Source organism: Chiloscyllium plagiosum, chromosome 24, assembly GCF_004010195.1.
Source record: "Chiloscyllium plagiosum isolate BGI_BamShark_2017 chromosome 24, ASM401019v2, whole genome shotgun sequence".
Classification (NCBI taxonomy): Eukaryota; Metazoa; Chordata; class Chondrichthyes; order Orectolobiformes; family Hemiscylliidae; genus Chiloscyllium; species Chiloscyllium plagiosum.
In genome coordinates this window covers 34,400,882-34,418,332 of record NC_057733.1, presented here as the reverse complement: position 1 = coordinate 34,418,332, position 17,451 = coordinate 34,400,882, and the positions used below count along the sequence as shown (strand labels likewise).

General features: G+C 37.1%; 1 protein-coding gene across 2 annotated transcripts in view; it reads left to right on the top strand.

The window, feature by feature from the left end:
- Positions 1-13,905, top strand: part of slc38a10 (solute carrier family 38 member 10) — a 130,752-nt gene extending 116,847 nt beyond the window's left edge. For both annotated transcript variants that reach the window (XM_043714767.1, XM_043714766.1), the window contains 4 exons: positions 2,166-2,642; positions 4,352-4,489; positions 5,432-5,596; positions 9,662-13,905. In XM_043714767.1, coding sequence (XP_043570702.1) covers positions 2,166-2,642; positions 4,352-4,489; positions 5,432-5,596; positions 9,662-10,890 — 2,009 coding nt within the window. In that variant the 3' untranslated portion in view covers positions 10,891-13,905. The remainder of the gene's footprint in view (positions 1-2,165; positions 2,643-4,351; positions 4,490-5,431; positions 5,597-9,661) is intronic.
- The last annotated feature ends 3,546 nt before the right edge of the window (positions 13,906-17,451 follow it).

Here is a 17,451-nt window from a genome sequence, read left to right as displayed (position 1 = left end):
AATGTAACAATTTGACAGTAGTGTAATTAGAAAGGCAGATTGCTGTCATAAGGTGAATTAAAACAAAACAGTAAAAACTCACTAATGTATGACTAACAAGCCCATATGGAAACACAAATTTGTATATGAAGGCCAAGCAAAGAAAGGAAAGTAATTAAAAATCATAGCACAGTAAAATAGCACCATTCATGATGACTCAGACACTGAAGTAGTCTATGTTCAAATGCAGTAAAACCTTAACAATATCCACATTTGGGCTGACAAATGGCAAATAACATTTGAACTATCAGAGTAATGACCATCTCCAACAATACAGAATTGTAACTACTGCCCTTTAACTATCATGGCATTATCATTGCTGGATCCCCCACTATCAGCATCCAACGAGTTACCATTGACCACAAACCTGAATTGGACTAGCCATCTAATTACGGTGATGACAAGAGCAGGTCTTATGCTCAGAATCTTGTAGTGTATAACTCCCCTCCTCACTCTCCAATGCTTGTTCACCATCAAGAAGGCACAAGTTAAGTATGTGATGGAATATTTTCTACTTGCCTGAATTAATGCAACTCCAACAACACTCGAAGATTGACACCATCCAAGATAAAGCAGTGTGGCACTACTTACACAAACATTCCCTTTTTACATAACTGACACACAGTAGCAGCAGTGTGTACCACCTAAAACAATCAATGCAGAAATTCTCCAAGAATCCTTCGATAGCACTTTACCAACCGATGATTTCTACCATTTAGAAGGACAAAGGCAGCAAATATGTGGAAACACCACTGCCTGCAAGTTGCCATCCAAGCCCCATACAACCCTGGCTTGGAAATCCTTCCATGTTGCTGGGTCAAAATCCTAAAACACTATACATATTGAGTTTATGGATCTTGCAAAAGCAAATTTCCTGTAGCAGCTCAAGACAGCAGTTTACCATTTTGAGGGTAACTAGGGGTAGGCAATAAATAAGTGCTTGCTCATCAGGCGATACCCATGTCTCATGAATTTTTAAGTCTGAACAGGGCCACACTGATAAATCAAAAAACCCAATTTGTAAAGAAATTTAAAGCACACAGTGCCCGTTGCTTTCTCGCGTTCGTTACTGACTGTCACTTTCAAAAAGCGATCTAATACTGATTCAAATAGTGCTTCAAATAGCCATTGCTCTACAACCCTCCTCCCAAGCTACAAGTTTTACCTTCCACCAAGCTTCAAGCCATGACTCCCACTGAGCCTCAAAAGGTGTTTCCCCTGTGCCTTCATTGCTGTTGTATTACAAAGTTCCCAGGTATGTTCAGGTGTCAGTGCCAGCGCGTCTTCATAATGTTTTCTTACAGGACTAGCATGCCTGATAACTTTGGAGTCTTTTCTGTTTCCTCGAATACACGTTTGGTGTTGGATGGAGATTTATTGCTGGTTGGATAACGAAGGTTTTTAAGCATTCAGGAAAAAAAAGTTAACACCTGGTTATTTAATTTCTTTATAACATGTTTGCACTTGTAATCAACAACTTTTGGAAACGTTCATGTGTTCTTGAGATCTATCCATCATTTAACTCAAACTTGATTTTGTTCCCTGAACAACGTCACAGGAATGAATAGCGTATTGGGTTCATTAACTCAACAGTCAGGTGTATTGGTAAGATTTATGAATCACTGAATCATTATTAAACTAAAAATATTGGTGATCTTGCTTTTGAGTCCTCATTGACCAAGTCAGATTGACACGTTACAGCTGCATGTCGTCTGTTTGAAGATAGAAATGATCAAATGTACTATAAACAGTTTCAGAAATCATGACAGTGCAGCTATTCTAAATCATAATTTATATTTGCACACTCTCATTTGGAATTAGAATGAATAGAAGATGAAAATCTTCTGAAATGAAAGCTGATAAATACTTGTCCATCTAAACGAAATGACAACAACCCGTCTCTTGGCTTTCAATGTGCCTGTTTGAAGTGTGTTAATCGAATAAATCTGTCCATCAAATTATTTCTTGTAGGAATTGGGTATTTCCTCTCCATGATGACTATATTTTTTGAAAGTTTATGATTTAGTGAGAGCTGCCCGAAGAATCCCCAAATCGCAGCTAGCATGGTAAGTTGTCAAAGATTACTTAGAATTTCCATCGTTTATTTTTTCATCTTTTATTTGCAGGGATTGTTCATCCAGTGGGAGAGGCTCATCGGCATGAACCACCTATTCCACATGATGAAGTCATTGTCGATGAAGGAAAGGATGGTGATGAATCAAATGAGAAGAAGCTTCCAGCAATGAAAGCTCAGCAGCAAGGCGATGAAAAACAAGGGGTGAAAATTGATTTTAAAGAAAAGATGAAAGAATTAGGGGAAGAAAAGATGGTTAATCCTGGTTTAGAAGAAGAACAGGGAAAGGAAATTAAAAAGAATGTCAATGATGCTGGAAATGCTCCAGAGAGTGATCCAAAGCAAAAGGAACAGCCAGCTCAGATGGAACCTGAAGTGCATGCACAAGTGGCAGTTCCTCAAGTAGGTGTAGAATTGCATCAACAAAAGTTGAAGGATGACCACGATGCGGTTCCTGGAGGAGATGATTCAGTGATTCATAATCCAGAAGGGAATAAAGAAAACATGAAGAACAAAGAGCTGGAAAATGGTAAGCTGCACCTGATTAGATCTACCTGCAAACTTGGTGAGTGCTGCAATAGATCCTGTAACCGGTACATTCTGCTGCTACAGTGCACCAGTGCTGGGACAGAGAAAGAATATTAAGCTGTGTGGCAGCAGAATTATTTAAGTAAATTTTATACCTTTGATTCTATCAAGTTTCTTTTGTTGTGACCCAGAAAGGTGAGAAATAAGCATTCCATTACACACAGGCACACAGGTCTGTGCACACGCCACCAACAAGGCTCAAATTAATAGGCTCGGAAAAGCCATGAAAATTAACCACTTGAGCACCAAACTTTATCACCATGGTCATCTTGTCAAGCTGCTGGTCAATAGTGACCACCCCCCAGATATTAATAATAGACTTCCTCTTCCTCCTCTTCCGGTCAAGTAATGAGAAATTGAGTTGTCCATCTAAAAGAAATTGCAGCAACCTGCCTGTTGGTGTTCAATGTGCCAATTTAAAGTGTGTTAATCAAATGAATCCATGCATCAAATTATTTCTTGTAGGAATTGGGCATTTCTTCTCCATGATGACTGATGTTTTCTTTGGCCAAAAGTATTTTAATGTCAGTTGACCTGTTAGCAGAAGTGGTTTTATATTGTTAATTTGCTGACTTAAATTTCTGCAGTGCAGCTAACATCAGCAAAATGGCATCCTTTCAGGTCTGATTAATCTTTCTGTGGTCAGGGACAGAAACTGAAGTTGTGGAGGTGGCACGCTGGATGAGAGGGGATACAAGAGGGGAGGGGGGAAGGGAGTACAGAGGTGAGCAATACATCCTTCAAATTAAACTGCCCAGATAATGTGGTGCTAATCTATTAAAAGGGTATAACTCCGCTACCATGTGGTGCAAGGAGATTTTGTGCTTTTTATAATATCTCTTGCATTAGTCACATATTGTTGGATCTCTCATCTGTATAATGTCAATTATATTTCTGTCCATTTTCATTCTCGTAATCTAACTTGATTGTCCTTTTTGATTGGTACTTTTGTTTTCATAATTCAGCAAACAAACACCACCACCTCCAATAATTTCTGTTCTATTGAAAACATGTACGCTGTCTCATTTTAAATAACTTCTTAAAAAACGTTGAGTATTAGAGTTAAAGTCACCATAGTCCTACCAGACTATAAGGCTGTGCTCTCTTTAGAGATAGAGAGGTGACTGGTGGTGAGTTTAACCTGAGGGTCACCATGCCTCAGGTAAGGGTAGAGCTTGAGAGGAGAGTCCTTCATGTAAAGCTCAGTTGGTGCAGGAAGTGAACCCACGCTAATGGCATCGTAAAGCAGCTGTCAAATGAACTGAGCTTACTGATGTTCAATGGAAAAAAATGTTACATTTAAATACACTCATACATGTCTACCTCTGGGTGTCAACTCTTACCCCACCATAGGCAAGTCACAGATATTAATTAGAGAAGAGCTGTCCACTCATATAAAATTAGTTCTCCAGATTACTGGCTAAAATATGATAAATTACTGAATGTTACATAGCAGTTTCATATAATTGTATTGATTTGTGAAGGACATTGAAGCCCTCTAGTGTTGGAAAATTGTTTCTGCAGTTGACTGAGGAAAGATAAAATTCTTGCCCGAGTGTTGTACTAATTCAGATTTCTGTTGACATTTGTGGATCAATTCGTCAAATGCGGAGAAGTCGGTTTGATTATTTTTCACCCTGTCCCATTAAGGAAATGAAAAGGATTTGCCAGCTCTGGAAAATATTGGTGCAGCTAAAGTATTGGAACCACGTGTTCGTGATGAGAGAGACAGTGAAAATGCAGTTTTACAAGAAAAGCAAGATAGAAAGCCAGCTGAAGGTGGTGAGGGTGAGTTGTGACAAAGTAGATTGAGTTGTGCATTTGTAAAGATATTGAAGCACTGCATTATTATGGCAAGCACAACACATTTTTGTCTCTGTTATCCTTTGATACAGTCCTTCCCGCGCGCTCTAACCTCACCTCCCCCATTCCCTACTTAACACTTTTTTTAAAAAAGTATTTATAAAAGGAACATTGTTCTTATGACAACATAAATTGCTTTACTTCATGGATGCAGAACAAAATGAAGTGACTTTTGAGAAATTCTGGCCTGTAGCTATTTTATTTACACGATAAACAGAATATAGCATGCTAATGAATGTTGCTTGTAGCTTTCCCCTTTATGAATCATCATTCAACAAAGCAGAACAAGAAATAAAACAGGAAACTCTGTAATTCCAAAATTGTACTCTGCAGAATATGCATATTTTATTGAAATTCTTCAGTCCTTTATTTATTTTAATGCTTTAGCTTCCCTGTATGACATGCAGCTTTACTATTTTGAGATGGACAGGCAACTTGCAGGCAGATGGTGTTCCTGTTGTGGACCAATACATATTGTAAAAATATTGTGAAAATGTAGGGTGTCTCAAACATAACACGGTTTCCAACCATATCTTGGCACAGGTTATTAGGTCTCCTTACTGGAATTAGTTGAGTGGCAAACATGTACTCGACCAGAAATTTTGAAGAGTTTCTCATTACCACATTAATAGATCTTGAATTAAAATATTTCTGTTAACCTACTTGCAATTTTGTCCCCACATCATTTTATTAAAAAGTAGATGATTTTAGGTGCAACCACACTCAAACTTAAAGCTTCTGTTCCAAAAATGAGCAAATGTGTAGATTTAAAAGTATAAAGCAACAATTCAGCTGCAATGTTGTGCAAGAGAAAAAATGCTGATTTAATGTTTATCTTTTTTCCAACTCTTCCAACTTCTGATGCAGATGGTGAAAAACATATGGATCATATAGTTCTCCTGAAAGTGATTAAAGAACAACAGCAGCAACAAAAGCGGCTTTTGGACCAACAGGAGAAACTGTTAGCTGTCATTCAGGAACAGCACAAGGAGATCCACCAACAAAGAATCGATGAGGACAAAGGACAGCAGGGTAAGAATCATTATGAAGAACAGAATAAAGCTAAACAATATTTTATCACATTGAGAACCAATACCTGAATGCCTGATGAATCTCTTCTTTATAATCTGGATCATTTTTACTCATTTAGCATAAAGGGACAAGATTGAGACAAGTCATTCATGTACTGATGTGGCATCAATTGTCATTAAAGTTGCTTAATGCTGGAAGAAGGAACTTGAAATGACAGATTCCTCAACATTGGAAATCCAAAGTAAAATTTACATTATACCTTTTTTTTAGACCAGCTTTGATACATAGCTAGGTTCTATAATGTTTTACACTGCAATATATTTTCCTTTAAATCAGCTATTGTGATTTTTTTTCACAGAGTAGACATGAGATGTTAGAATTTGCAATATTTTAGTCTGTAAGCATATGAAACGTCTGCATTTGTATGTTACTCATGAATTCAATGGCATAATTTGATGTTTGAAAAATTGCTGTAAGAACTTTTAGCCAAGAACTTTACTACGATCAGTCATGTTTGATTGGCATCTTAAAATAAATGGAGATTATGCACAAAGAATATTTCTATATTATCAGCCAGCCCTGTTGCATACATGATATACCATCTGTTCGTTATTACAACTCTTGCATTTCTTCCCATCATTTGTCATAACTGTCACATCAATGTAGCCATGGTGGGAAGTATTTAAATTTTGTAACAATATGCTTACTCATAAGCATCCAGGTACTATTGCTGTATTACCTTAACTTCTATCAGACCAAGGCCTATTTGAAACAGCGTCTTGTACGTTCCATTATTGTTATCTTTTTTGATCACCTCCATCCTGAAATATGTTCATCTTACCGATAGTATGAGCACTGGTTTGTAATTTCCTTGAAGTCATACCTGCTCTTGTAATTGTACAGCATTTTCACTTATTGACAAATTTTAAACAGATGGGCGATGCGAATATATAGAATGGGACAACTATACAAAGGAATAATTTCAGACATTCAATTAGGTAGCATGTTTCTGTTAAACCATTACAGTTTGCTGAAGTTGAAACTTTATTGCTGGAACAGCACAGCAGGTCAGGCAGCATCCAGGGAACAGGAGATTCGACGTTTCGGGCACAGGCCCTTCTTCAGGAAGCCATGTTTAAGTTTAGACTCAGTTTTAAGGGAAGTCAGTGGTATGTAACAAATATTCTGAAGTTGTAAGTGGTGAGTAGGTAACAGGAATGTAAGAGATAATATGTATGTTTGAAAGGAATTTCTAAAAGTGCTGCCACAAAACTTCATGTGAGTCTTCTGTAGAATTCGTCTCAGTCTTGCAGTAGTTTAACCAATTGTCTTTTGCTCCTGACATTTCCAGCTTAAGCTGTACCTGAAATTTCCAACTACGACTTCTCTTCTCTCCATGTTTTCATGTTGCTTTGGAGTAATAATACACGAGCTAGACCCATGTTCAGTACAGGTCATGGAGTGCAGTCCAGCACATCACTGGAGCAAATGTTGGCGTCAATATTTATTAACTATGTTAATGAAATCATTAAATTATCTGTATTTTGGATTGTGAAACAAATGAACAAGACATTTTATACAATGTAAATAGATTTACTACTTTACTCCCCAAGCAGGTGACTTATTTAGTAATGTGTAGTCCGAGTTAAAGGTTTTACAGCATGGAAAGAGCCCAATCAGTCTGCGCCAGTTATCAAACATCCTTATAGTAGCTACATTTTTTAAAAAAATTAGTTACATTTAGATGTAAAATGAATTAATAGTATGAATGGATGTCAGTAATATGTACTATTAATAGATATTAGGTATGTGTAATGTACAACTTTTTAAAAATTATTACCAAGTGATAAATTTTACAAAATATTAAGCAGGTTGAATGGTGACTGTCTGAGAATCACCACAGCAAAAGATTTTGCCAAAGTAAAAAGGCATGCAATTGTGCATAGTTTTTATTCTTAACATGGGATGTGGGCATTCTGATGAAGGACTTATGCCGAAATTTCAATTCTCCTGCACCTCGGATGTTGCCTGACCTGCTATGCTTTTCCAGCACCACACTTTGAGTCTGACCTTCAGCATCTGCAGTCACTTTCTCCATAGGATGTGGACATCACTGACCAAGCCAACATTGGTTGCTCTTTATCCGAGTGGAGTGCTAGGCTATCCTAGAAGGCAATTACTGTGTATACTCGTGTAATAGTTGAATTTTTAAAGACTTTTTATACTCTATTTATATGGTCGACTATTACATGGGCATTAGTTTTGAGGGGCTAAAATTCATGCTGCAGTTCGCAATACCATATCATTGGTGAAGTTGATTTGGTCGCTCAACTAATCCCAGGTAAAGGAGAAAAACACAATGAATTTCTGTAAAGGTAATTACTGGATAAAAGCAAGTGAAATAAGAATGGATTACTGGTAGTAAATTTTATTTATCCATATCGCTACGAAAATTTAACATCAAAAGATTCATTGAAATCCTGCAAAATCTCACTGTTCAACATTGTCTTGACCTAATATAACGGCACACTTAAAATGAAGCATATATTAAAATCTGAATATGTAAGCACCTTGAACTTTCCTGCCAAATTCTTCAGTTTCCCTCCCATTTACTCTCATATGTAATGAACCTCAGCAACCTGTCAAAAGAATTAAAAATATATGTAACTAATATATCTCACTTTTATTCAGATATAATGGCACAATTATAATGATTAACATCTTAACGATATTAACTTTGGGACGTGTAGTGAACAAAGTGCGATAAGTTCCGATAGACTTAGTACTGGCCTGAATGAATGAATCAAAATGTGCTGTAGTAAACCAAGTGGGCTAACTAGAGTTATGACTGATTGGAGACGCAATGAGTAGAGTTACCAGTATGAATGAACAAATGCAATTTTGTTTAAGTAGGTTAATGGGAACATGCAGTTTTCTTTGTAAAAGGTTTATAATGTGATATACTAGGGTTGACTTTTACATGATATATATATGGAAAATACAAGATTTTTTGACCAAAAATACGGGGTTGACTTTTACACGAGATCAACTTTTACACGAGTATAAACAGTAAGAGTCAACCATGTGTTGGTCAGACTGAATAAGGATGGCAGTTTATCTTCCCTAAAGGACATTACTGAGCCTAACGACTTTATGACAATCAACAATGGTTTAATGGTCACCATTAGACTTACTTTAATTCCAGATTTATTAATTGAATTTGCCGAAATAGGATTCAAATCAATGTTCTGTGACAATACCAGTCTGCCGTCTCCTCTCACTAAATCTAGCCAAACATGTAACATTGATCTGTAACATTTTTATGCTGCTTGGAGCATCACTAATTTGCTGTACTTTTAAAAGGCAACAAAATATTATTTAAGTTGTTGAGCTGTGCAAAGAGTCTTTTGGAGATATTTTGTTTATTTCCCTTAGGAAAACCAGCTTGAGCAATATGGGAACATGTGAGGCTTTAATGTTATGAGGAAGTGAATAGATTAAATGTCAGTTTGGGAAGTTGTTCAAAGGACATTGGGGTGGAATATGTAGAGTTTAAGAAACTGACCTAAATTAAGCTAGTTAATATAGTAAATTTATGGAATAAACTGCTATCAAGTGCCATGAATATTGAATCTGTCACCTTTTGTCATTGTTCTGTTACCAAAGTCCTGGTTAAAACCGAGATAAAGTGAGGACTGCAAATGCTGGAGATCAAAGTAGAGTGTGTGGTGCTGGAAAAGCACAGCAGGTCAGGCAGCATCCGAGGAGCAAGAGAATTTACGTGTCGGGCATAAGCCATTCATCAGCAATGAAAGGCTTCATTCATTCATTCCTGATGAAGGGCTAATGCCCGAAACATCGATTCTCCTGCTCTTCGGATGCTGCCTGACCTGCTGCGCTTTTCCAGCACCCCGCACTCGACTCCTGGTTAAAACAGAGCTGGAAATTAGTGGACATTTTTAAGAATACATGTGAAATTGTATTGAGCAGTGTTGGCCTTTTTCTTATTTACTGGCCTGTGTGGAAAATGACTGTATCACCTTTGTTTTTGTTTAACTTCTGTAGACAATGAAATCCCTGTGAAAGAGCAAGCAGATGAAGCAAGTGAAGATCAGGTGAAAAATGTTGACTCTGTCAATGGACAGAAAGCAGTGAAATCTCATGTGATCAATGCTGATTCCCAGGTCAATTCTCCTCAACTTGGTCAGGATCTGCCAGCAGTTGATCACAATAAAGATGGTGTTGAACTTAAAGATGCTCTACAAGAAGCGTGGGGCCATCTCCCAGGTAACCAGGATCAAGTTCTTGATTCGAAACAGAAGGGTGGATTTGGAGCTCATGTTGAACCCCATAATGGTGCTCAAGTCACCCCTCAGTCTAGAGATCGTTTTAAAGAAGACCTCCAAAAAATTGAGGCTGCAGACCCCTCAAAAAGAAGAGATGGTGAAAGGATGGTGCCGCATCTTGATGCTGAAGTCCCAAAAGCAGTTCCACGTGTCAAAGGAGCAAAACCTATCCAAGCACATGGAGTGAGAAACCCAGATGTTCCATTGAATAATGTGGTTAAAATTGAAAAGAAAGGACCTGAACCTGGAGAAAGAAATCCAAATGTTCCAGATAATGAGGCCAATGTCCCAAAACTTTCTGAAAATCTTGATGTTAAAGCAAAATCAAATGAAGAGGTTCATAAGATTGAATTAGAAGTTGAGGCCAATGCGTTAAAAGTGGAAGAAGCAGAAAGACATAGGAATGATGATAGGAATGAAAATCTGAAAGTCAGAGATGGGGATACATTCCAGGAAAACCCTAAACAAGCAGGACCCATTGAAAACATGAAGGAAAAGATTCCGTGGCCTGTGAATGCAGATAAAGCTCACAAAGCTAGAGGAGAAAATCTTAGCAACAAAGCACAAAATCTTGATGAAAAGAAAATTGAGGAAGAGCAGAAGGCTTTAAAAGGAAATATTGATTTTCAACATGCAGACCCAAACGCACCATCAAACCGTAAGGAAAAGAATCCAAGCCAAAAGAATGGTGAACCATATAAAGATTTGAAAGTTGACGGAGGTGGTGACCTCCGTAGAAAAAAGAGAGACCTAAGGTCAAGCATGGCTGAAAGCTATCAAAGTGACAATGATAAGTTGATCATCAGCCTTGATCCAGTGCCAAATTTTAAAACCGATAATCTCCGAAGTGCACTGGAGAGTCAAATAAAACAGGTAGCAGGAGCATCATTTCAGATAATTCAAAGTCGAAAGATAAAGCAAGTGACAGATACAGAAAAAGATACGTGATTCAACATTTCCAGCTTTGCACTTCCAGTGGGAGTCTGTTTTGAAATTCAAATAATGACATTCCCTGGATGGTATTGAGCTGTCTTGGTGTCCTGTGTGCAGCTCATAGAGTGTCGCATCTGCATTGCATTGTGTGAGCAAAGTCTGCTGAACACAGATCAATTAAGTCGGACTTCAATGAGAATTCTGAAATAACTGATCAAATGAATTCAGAGAAAACCAAATGAATATCAGAACCTAGTTGCCTGCTGAAATAATGAATACAAGGAGATTAATCAATAACTGTACCTGTGTAGCTCAGTATACTACTTGCTTAGAAATGCTGTTTACTATAAGGCATTGCTCAACCAGAAAATTTAAAGAAAGTGTCTGAATTACTGGAAACTGCAATTTGTTATTCTGTGCACATCCACCCAGAAGCCACCAAAATTGAATGAAAATGACTTTACTGTTGGGATTCTGACATTTAAATGTACAGTTGACTGAATATAGGTCTGTTTTCAAACATTGGAAATGCCATTCCTAGTGTCTTTTTCCTCTCAGGGCAATGTGCTGTTTCATTGTAAACAGTAGAATTTTCTTGTATGCATTTCTAAATGGTTATTCATTAGGTTGGTTGATTGCATATCTTATTGTAAAGATCTTTGCAATTAATATCTAATTTGTTTACAAGTGTGCACGAGAAAACTAGCTCCCAGATTTACATATTATAATGGCTGATGTTTTCAAAATTTCATTTCAGACTTTTCAGCATTCCATGCTAAAATAAACCAATTCAGCACCTTTCATAATATATGCTTTAAAATGTGGTGGTCTGTTTTCTTAACTTGCTGCATTAATTCTTTGCATCCATTATAATTTGGACACTGACCCTGACTAACGCATTCAACAATGTAATTGTTTTGCACATTGTATGTTTCATTAAGGGTTAATTGTGCAATATTTAATTCTGACCTTTACCTCATGGACCTAAACAGCATACTCCCATATTTCGTATGTCATCTGCAAGTTCACAAATGGAAATTATCTCCAACTAATACAGTTTGGTAAACAAATGTATAAGGCCCTGTACACAATAGTTTTTAAACCCTCATGTTCATTTGGAAAATACATTTTTGTGTTTTTCCTTACAAAGAATTGACTTTTTTTAAATTGCCTGGCAAATATTTTATTGAAAGTTTGAAAACTTGGAATGTCAAATCGGACTGAATGTGAGATTTAGTCACCAGCATCTGGACTGTTTTAGGTGAGGGCAAGAAGATAAATTTATATAAAATTGTATAACGAAAATATATTTGAAAAAATTGACTTAATTCTGCTGGCCTACATTACTGGTATTTTGCACACTGTGAGAAAACCTGCATCCCAAAGGCTGCAGCAGTTCAAGAAGGCAGCACACCATCACTTTTTCAAGAGAAATTAAGGATGGACACTAATTGATGGCCTAGCCCATGAATAAGTTAGACTGTTCAAAAAATTTCATCATGATGATGCCACCAAATTAGCCCCGTTTTGTAGTTTCTCAAAGATGTAATTTAGTAATAGATTTTAAAAAAACAAATTACAAACATGAACTCTGCACACGTGTAAATAGTGTTCAAATCATATAGTATCACGTATTCTCTGTAGACTTGGAACACGCTGCAGGTTTTCAGTTTTAGAATTGTTTTTGTTAGAATATCAATTTTATTTATGAAAATTTATCAGGACAGAGGATTATTTTGGCCTAAACGTGGTCACTGTTTTTGCATATAATTTTAGACCATTAACATCTTCCAATAATTCTTCACTTTCTAGCACATCACCAAATCAAAGCATGACCGCGAAATGAATTTTTCAAAAAGATATTTACAACCTATTCCATATTTAAAATAATGATAGCTGGTATCTGGTCACTGCCAGTGTTGTCGGAGAGCAAAGGTTAAAATTGTCAATGGATCAATTACAGTTCCAATCTCCTTTCATTTTAAATGTAATTTGTTGATGCATGCATTTTATATATTTATCTTTTGGCAAACTTAAAGAACCATAGAGCATCTGTTGTTAGTGTCAGACAATTAGAGAACCTGTCTACTTTTAAACGATATAATATTCTGCACCATCTCAGTAAACAGGATGAATCTGCACTCAGACCCTGGCAAATGCTGCTGAAGCTACTTGATGGGAGATGAACAGACAGTGTTCATTGCCTTAGCCTCTGGATTTATTTGTTTCCTGTAGATAAGTGCCTGAGTTCCACTTGATGCCTTTTCTCAAGGTCCAATCAAGTTTTGTGAACCTACTATATGAGTAGTATAAGTTATACCTTCTACCGCATGGTTTCAGTAAGCACTGAAATCTAATTTACAATATTTCCTGGTATGAGTGATTGAAATGGCTCAAATTATTTCCACTTTTCCATCCATTTTCCTATTTAATGTTTTGTTTCCTTTAAAACAGTGTTAAACTATAATGAAGGCATTGTTAAAGTAAAAAAATTAAGGTTCAAAACTTTGTCAATTTTACAGTTCATTATCCCACATGGATTTTGCAGAGTTTGGGTAGTTTTTTATCCTCACTGTTAAAAGATGCTGGCATTTTCATCCACCTGTGAAGCTTTTTAATAGAATTGCTTATAATTTATTCATTACATACCAAAAGCTTTCCCCTAATATTTGTAGGTAGATCTTCTTTTGGTATCATTTTAAGCTATTTCTTGGCCATGTTGACTCATCCTAAGTCAGGATTGTTCTTTTATCAGTCATCCTTCACGTTTGAAATAAGGAGTGAATGAACTTAAGTCAAAGAATCTACAAGTGAGACTAGATGATGGTGAAGCAGGACTAAGTAATTGGCACTTTAAGCCAGGGAAACATTTCTGATGAAATCCAATGTTAAGCAACATTCCAAATGAATATCAGCTACAGTTGTAAAATCAAATGGAACATTACTTGCAGATACACCATGTATTCTGTCCAGTTGTAAGTGGTTCATTTAAAAATAAAGTGCAATTAATAAAAAACCTTTTGGCATAGATTTTTTTCTCTGTTGTATTTTGTGGAAATGTTGTGACTGGATAAAGGCTGACTAATCTGTCTCATCATCACAAGAATAACGCTAGTTTGCTGAGCAATTTCCATTAAATGAGTCTGTATTGTAAGAATAATGCACACAAGCAACCAAATCTGAAATAATTCCTATCTTATGTTGTCTTATGTGATGCTGTCATAACTTGAATTAATTATATCAATTCTGTCCTATGTATTTCCATCCATGTATTTCTATCTATTCCATAATTAAGTATTTCAGAAAATACTAATGAATTGATAGTCACATTTCCTGTATCAAACAATGTCCACATCAGGAACAAATTAAAACAAATTCTTGGTGGCAGCACAGTGGTTCAGTGATTAGCACTTCTGTCTCTCAGCACCAGGGACCTGGGTTTGATTCCACTGTCAGGCAACTGTCTCTGTGGAGTTTGCACATTCTCCCAGTGTCTGTATGCGTTTCCTCCCACCGTCTAAAGATGTGCAGATTACCATGCTAAATTGCCCATAGTATTCAGGGATGACTTGGTTAGGTGCATTAGTCATAGGAAATGTCGAGTAATGGGGGAGGTTGGGTGGACTTGTTGAGCCAAATGGCCTATTGCCACACTGGTGGGATTCTATAATGAAACCCTATTCTGAAAAGGCAAATTATTCCAAAGAGAGCTTTCAAAAGGTTATTTCATTTTTTTTTGTTGGTAGGTTCTTCATATTGGTCATCAATATTGATGCTTATAAATTGGTAATTATGTATTAGCAATTTTGAGCCAAATTTGTTTTGATTCATTTACTACAACCTCAGTTCTGATTTACTGCTGTCTTAATTTATGGTGAATCAACAGGGTAAATGCAGCTGTGCCAGTAAAGATAGTGCCTTCTCCAGCACATGATGCAGTACAACTCTTTAATATCTGTTGTTATGATTCCAGCTGATATTACTGCTGGATAAGTCCGATCCCAGAAAGAAATCTGGCTTGATAGGCCATATTTTCATTTTCTTCAATACACTGAAATAAATGTGTGGCTGCAGATTCAGTTTTAACAGTGAAACAATTTTGTTACACAAAATAAATCAAAGCAAAACTAAGCAAGTTAAATACAATAGTTTGAAAGACTTCAAAACACAGCAAAGCTAAATCCCATCCACTGGGGTTTTGTCAATTTGCAGTTAATCAAAATCCAGAGATATTTTCCTTCCCTTTCCAATCTGTGTGCTGTGAAGTTCTTTCCCTGAACATGCTCTCAACTGAGTATTTAGACTTTTAAGCTGTGCATTCTAACCAAACACTCCTGGTCTGGACGTTTTCAAAAACCCAAATCCTTATGTGTGAAGTTAACATTTCATTAACAGCTCTGAATAATCATCTTTACTAGGAGAAACCATACTTGCATCAGACTTCAAGCTACACCCAACAGCTTTTGATGTAAATATTTTTAAAAGTTTGCTCATCCCAGATGCTGCTACAGCTAATGTTTTTGCTCTCCTGTCATAAACTTCCATAGTATTACTGCTAACACTGTTGCAGTTGTGAATGCTGCTCTGACATTCTTGCATTTACTTAAATTTTCTGTGCTTTTAAAAATTTTCCTGAAGGAGCCACAACAGCATTGAAGTTGGGAACAAACTAGTAATAAAATTCACTAATCGAACATATTGCAAAAATTTTGAATTGTCTGAAGCACAATAGAGTTAGGGTTAGATTTACTTGGCCGTGTTCCACATTCTGGCTCAAATAAGACTGTTGGTTTGAGAAATCCACCCTTCGCCAGATATTGGATCAAATTGGCTCTTTGTAGCTGACCAGTCTGGTCAACTGGTGGAATTGTTCTTCCTGTGTCTGGCTGAAAACAACCAAATCATTGATGTAAGCTCCACAAGTATATAGTTCCCTAAATGACTTTGTTGGCTAATGGTTGGAACGTCGATTTTCCTGTTCGTCGGATACTACCTGACCTGCTGTGTTTTTCCAGCACCACTCTGATCTAAACTCTGGTTTCCAGCATCTGCAGTCCTCACTTTTGCCTGCAGTACTAGCTGCTCAATTTACAACATTGAGGTTTTGTTTTGGATTTGACAAGTTCCAGTGACCCTTGCTTTTAATTGTGCCCCAGAGACGTAACAATGCTAACACCTTGTCTTCAACAACAAAACCATGAACTTCATCCTTTTTATCTACTCTAGTTTGCATTGTTTGTTGAGCACCCTTCAAATGCTTTTTGGCAAATTCTCACACTTTGATTAATTTCTCTCTCAAGCTTGAAATGTGGGCTGGAAGTGCAGTCTCCCAGCTTTGGTTTATTGATTTTTCTTCAATCTAACTGTTGCCTTACTTCATGTCCATATATCAGTTCAAAAGGACTGATTCCTGTGGGCTCATTAGAAGCATCCCTAATGAGAAACTAACAAGGGAATTACTTTATCCAATTATTATGGTATATGAGTCATCGAGATGTACAGCATGGAATCAGACTCTTTGGTCCAACTCATCAAGGCCGACCATATATCCCAACCCAATCTCGTCCCACCTGCCAGCACCCGGCCCATATCCTTTCTATTCATGTACCCATCCAGATGCCTTTTAAATGTTGCAATTGTACTAGGCTCCACCACTTCCTCTGGCAGCTCATTCCATACACATTCTACCCTCTACGTGAAAAGGTTGCCCCTTAGGTCTCTTTATATCTTTCCCCTCTCACCCTAAACCTATGCCCTCTAGTTCTGGAATCCCCCACCCCAGGGAAAAGACTTTGTCTATTTATCCAATCCATGCCCCTCATGATTTTATAAACCTCTATAAGGTCACCCCTCCGCCTCCGATGCCCCAGGGAAAACCGCCCCAGCCTGTTCAGCTTCTCCCTATAGCTCAAATCCTCCAACCCTGGCAACATCCTCGTAAATCTTTTCTGAACCCTTTCAAGTTTCACAACATATTTCCGATAGGAAGGGTTAGGGTTAGAATTGCACACAATATTCCAACAGTGGCCTAAGCAACGTCCCTTACAGCCGCAATATGACCTCTTAACCCCTATACTCAGTGCTCTGCCCAGGAGAGGAAAGCATACCAAACGGTGTCTTCATAATCTTATCTACCTGCGACTTTACTTTCAACGAGATATGAACCTACACTCCAAGGTCTCTTTGTTCAGCAACACTCCCTAGGACCTTACCATTACGTATATAAGTCCTGCTAAGAGTATTCTTGACAATGTGTTCTAATCATGATCGTCAAAGCTGCATATCTTTACAGTGTACCTTGAGATTGAGAGAGAAGCGAGAATGAAAATTGTTTTATTCCCAAACCAGTCATTATTTCTAAATATATTTACAGCATTAAATTTGATCAAGATACTATTGTATTTATTTAGGTAATCCATAATTTGTTATAAAAAAATTGAACTAACTTTTCCATTATCATTTTGACAATTTTCCCTAAAACTTCAGGTGGTTTTCTTGGAACATCTGCTAAATGGCAAAGCAGAATTAAAGGTGGAGGCTTAATTGATGATTTGAGGTTCCTCATTATCAGATGTG